Below are 4545 nucleotides of genomic sequence, written 5' to 3'. Positions count from 1 at the left end.
TTTCCGGCGGGAATTACACGGAGTTCGAGCCGGGGCGGATGCGCTTCCACACGCTGGACTTTTCCCTGGAAATCCTCAACACCAGCCGGGAGGACGGGCAGCTCTACGAGTACAGCGTCAGCAAGGGGTCGGTGGAGGAGGTCTGGCAGATCCAGCTGGAAGTGTTCGGTAAAGAATCCTTTGGGAATCGCCGTGATGGATGATCCCGGCTTTTTCCTGAATGTTCCCGGCTTTTTCCTGGACAATTCTGGCTTTTTGGGAGCAGGTCTGGGAGGTGGGTGGTGGTCAAGGAGATGGAAAATGCCCTCGTTGATATCCAGAAAATCCTGGAATTTCCATCTCTCCCTTTTTCCAGAGCTGGAGGCTGATCCCAGCATTTTTTGCTGGAATATCCTGGCTTTTTGTTGGATATTCCCAGCCTTTTCCTGGAATTTCCTGGTATTTTCCTGGATGTTCCTGGCTTTTTTTCTGGATGCTCCTGGCTTTTTGGGAGCAGGTTTGGGAGTTGGGTGGTGGTCAAGGGGGTGGGAAACGCCCACCCTGATGTCCACCAAATCCTGGAATTCCCATCTTCTTCCAGAGCCGGTGGCCGATCCCAGCATCCAGATCCTCCATCAGGAGTTGTCCAATGGCAGCTGCTCCCTCACCCTCCTCTGCACCTCGGAGCGGGGCGATGAGGTTTCCTACAGCTGGGACAGTCGGGAAAATGGGACCTGGGGGATCTGCTCTGGGAATGGCAGCTTCCTGAACCTCTCCTATTCCCTGCGGAGCGCGAGCTTCGGATGCGTCTGCACTGCCAGGAATCCCGTGAGCAGCCGGGATGTGGCCTTCAACTCTTCCCAGTGTGGCTCCGAGCAGCCCGGTAGGTCCCGGAATCCCGGAATCCCAAAATCCCAGAATCATGGAATCCCAGAATCCCAGAATCATGGAATCCCAAAATCCCCAAAATCCCAGAATCCCAAAATCCCAGAATCCCGGAATCCTGGAATCATGGAGTCCCAGAATCATGGAATCCCAGAATTCCAGAATCCCAGAACCCCAGAACCCCGCAATCCCAGAATCCCAAAATCCCAGAATCCCAGAATCCCAGAATCATGGAATCCCAGAACCCCAGAATTCCAGAATCATGGAATCCCAGAACCCCAGAATTCCAGAATCCCAGAACCCCAGAACCCCGGAATCCCAGAATCCCAGAATCCCAGAATCCCAGAACCCCAGAATTCCAGAATCATGGAATCCCAGAACCCCAGAATTCCAGAATCATGGAATCCCAGAACCCCAGAATTCCAGAATCCCAGAACCCCAGAACCCCGGAATCCCAGAATCCCAGAATCCCAGAATCCCAGAACCCCAGAATTCCAGAATCATGGAATCCCAGAACCCCAGAATTCCAGAATCATGGAATCCCAGAACCCCAGAATTCCAGAATCCCAGAACCCCAGAACCCCGGAATCCCAGAATCCCAGAATCCCAGAATCCCAGAACCCCAGAATTCCAGAATCATGGAATCCCAGAACCCCAGAATTCCAGAATCATGGAATCCCAGAACCCCAGAATTCCAGAATCCCAGAACCGTTGCTCCTGGGCCTGTGCTGGGAGCACTGGGAAGGGGCTGGGATCATCCTGAGATCCCTTGGGGGGATTTGGGTGGGAATTTGAGGGATTTGGATATTTGAGAAATTTGGATATTTGAGATATTTCTATGGATTGATGAGATCCCCCTTTAGATGAGAGATTTTTATGGATATTGGAGATATTTCCGTGGATATTTGAAATATTTCCATCCCTCAAGCCTCCCTTAAAGCCATTGGGGAGATTTTTAGGGTTTTTTTTCCCTGACCCCAAATCCAGCCCCCAGCAGGGTTTTAGCTGCAAAAAAGGCAAATAAAGAGAGCTCAGAGAGGCATTTCCGGCCCTTTGTTTCCTGTTCTACCGCAGATCAAGCCCAAAATCAGGTGATAGAGGTGACAAAAATCCATCCCCAAATCAGATGACAGAGATGAAAAATTCAGCCCCAAAATCAGGTGATGAGGTGACAAAATCTAGACCCAAAATCAGGTGATGAGGTGACAAAATTTAGACCCAAAATCAGGTGATGAGGTGACAAAGATCAGATTCAAAATTAGGGGACAGAGGTGACAAAAATCCATCCCAAATTCAGGTGATGAAGTGACAAAAAACAACCCCAAAATCAGGTGATGAGGTGACAAATTCAGCCCCAAAATTAGGGGACAGAGGCGACAAATTCAGCCCCAAAATCAGGTGACAGGTGACAAAATTTAGAACCAAAATCAGGTGATGAGGTGACAAAGATCAGATTCAAAATTAGGGGACAGAGGTGACAAAAACCCACCCCCAAATGGGGTGCCAGGTGACAAAACCCACCCCAAATCAGGTGCCAGGTGACAAAACACACCCCCATGGGGTGCCAGGTGACAAAACCCACCCCAAATCAGGTGCCAGGTGACTCCGGGCTCTGGCTGACCCGTGGCCACCTCCCCGTGTGTCCCCTCCCGCCCCAGGTGACCCCGGGCTGAGGACGGAGCTCTGCGTGCTGCTGGTGGGGCTTGGTGCCGTCATCGCCATCGTCTTCGTGGCCATCGTCACCTTCAGGGCCACCCACTTGGCCAAACGTGAGTTTGGGGGGTTCCTGGGATGGGTGGGGGTCCCCGAGGGCTGATTCCCAAAATCCCTGAGGTTGGGAAAGAGCTCCAAGGTCGTCGAGTCCAACCTGTGGCCAGTCCCCACCTGGGCACCGCCCAGTGTCCGGTGGTTCCTCGGACACCTCCAAACGCCCCTTCCAAGGCCTGACTGCTCTTTCCAGGAAAAGAATTCCTCCTGAAAGGGTCAAAAACCTTGGAATGGATTATCCCGACCCTTGGGAAGGAGAAAAATGTGGTTTTCTCCAAGGGTAAAAAGAAGGGGGGAAAAAATGGCTTAAAAACCAGGAGAAAAATTAAAAAATGGAAATGGATTCCTTTCCCATGGGGATGGGTGTCCACAACCATCTGCCACGATCCCAACGGGAATTGGATGATCCCAACCCAAAAACTGGAGGGAGGAGAATCTTTTCCCATTCCTCGGGTGGAGGCCAATTCCCAGAAATGTCCAAATTCCCAGAAATGACCAAATGAGCCGGAAACCCTCTGGCCACGGAGCTGGTCATCCCCGAGGGACTGGGTGTGGCTGGAATTGGGATTGGGATCTTTGGGCTTGGGATCTTTGGGATCCCCTTCCAGCTCCCAGCCCATTCCAGACTTGGAGAGTGAATCCTAAAAGGAGAATTCCTGAGGGAGCTGTGGGGGTTCATCCTGGAGAAAAGGGGGATCCAGCGGGAATTTGGGGCTCTTCCAGGGGGGATTTGGGATCTGCTCACAGGGAACGGGGCCAGCACAAGAGGGAACGGCCTCGAGCTGTGCCAGGGGAGGCTCAGGGTGGATATTTGGGAAAATCCCTCCTGGAAAGGGCGGCCAGGCAGTGTCAGTCAGTTGAAGGGGTTGGGTTTCCCATCGCTGGAGGTGTCCGAGGAGTCTCTGGACGTTGGTTTGGGGGTCGGGCACAGGCTGGACTCGGTGACCTTGGAATTCTTCTTCAACCTCAGGGATTTGGGGATTTGTGGATGCTGGAGGTGGGAAGGAGCTGGCGCTGGGAAATCCCGAGATGGGGACGGGGCTGGAGCAGCAGGAGAAGGGAATGGAGAGTCCTGAGGGAGCTGGGGGGGCTCATCCCGGAGAAAAGGGGGATCCAGGGGGAATTTGGGGCTCTTCCAGGGGGGATTTGGGATCTGATCGCAGGGAACGGGGCCAGCACAAGAGGGAACGGCCTCGAGCTGTGCCAGGGGAGGCTCAGGGTGGATATTTGGGAAAATCCCTCCTGGAAAGGGCGGCCAGGCCTTGGGAGGGGCTGCCCAGGGAGGCTTGGAGTGACCATCCCTGGAGGTGTCCGAGGGATCCCGGGATTTGGGCTGGGTGTCCAGGGGCAACCGGACACAGGCCAGATATGATGACCTTGGAATTCTTTCCCAACCTGGATGATCCCGAGATTGTGTGACCCCCCCACAGGTGACCAGAACCCCTCCTTGCCAGTCCCGGACCACTCCCAGGTCACTCCGGCCAGCACCAGCCCCACCATCTACGCCCAGGTGCAGAGGGTGCAGGTGAGCTGGGAAAAACGGGGACAAATGGGGAAAATGGGGAAAAATGGGATGGGGGGGGAAAAGGGGGAAGAAAGGGGGGGAAATAGGGGGAAAAGGGGGAAGAAAGTGCAGGGGAAAAAGGGGGAAAAGAGGGAAAGAAGGGAAAAATGGGGAAAAAGGGGGAAAAAGAGGGAAAAGGGAAAATGGTGGAAAAAGAGGGAAAAGGGGAAGAAGGGGAAAAGGTGAAAAAGGGGAAAAGGTGTAAAGGAGGAACAAGGTGAAAAAGGTGAAAAAGGGGGAAGAAAGGAGGAAAAAAAGGTGCTAAAAGGAGAAAAGGGGGAAAAGGGGGGAAAAAGGGGAAAAAAGGGGAAAAAAGGGTGAAAAAGGGGGAAAAGGGGGGGAAAAGGGGG

General features: G+C 53.4%; 1 protein-coding gene across 1 annotated transcript in view; it reads left to right on the top strand.

The window, feature by feature from the left end:
• The window catches only part of SLAMF1 (signaling lymphocytic activation molecule family member 1), a gene marked incomplete at its 3' end in the record, with an annotated part of 18591 nt that overhangs the window by 4097 nt on the left and 9949 nt on the right, over nucleotides 1-4545 (top strand). The window contains exons 3-6 of the mRNA XM_017731145.1: nucleotides 1-168; nucleotides 581-862; nucleotides 2523-2633; nucleotides 4062-4156. The exon at nucleotides 1-168 is cut by the window's left edge and continues 147 nt beyond it. Coding sequence (XP_017586634.1) covers nucleotides 1-168; nucleotides 581-862; nucleotides 2523-2633; nucleotides 4062-4156 — 656 coding nt within the window. The remainder of the gene's footprint in view (nucleotides 169-580; nucleotides 863-2522; nucleotides 2634-4061; nucleotides 4157-4545) is intronic.

This window comes from Corvus brachyrhynchos, unplaced genomic scaffold (assembly GCF_000691975.1).
Source record: "Corvus brachyrhynchos isolate BGI_N302 unplaced genomic scaffold, ASM69197v1 scaffold303, whole genome shotgun sequence".
Taxonomy (NCBI): domain Eukaryota; kingdom Metazoa; phylum Chordata; class Aves; order Passeriformes; family Corvidae; genus Corvus; species Corvus brachyrhynchos.
Note: the sequence above shows the minus strand (reverse complement) of the source record. Positions and strands in the feature narration are given on the sequence as shown.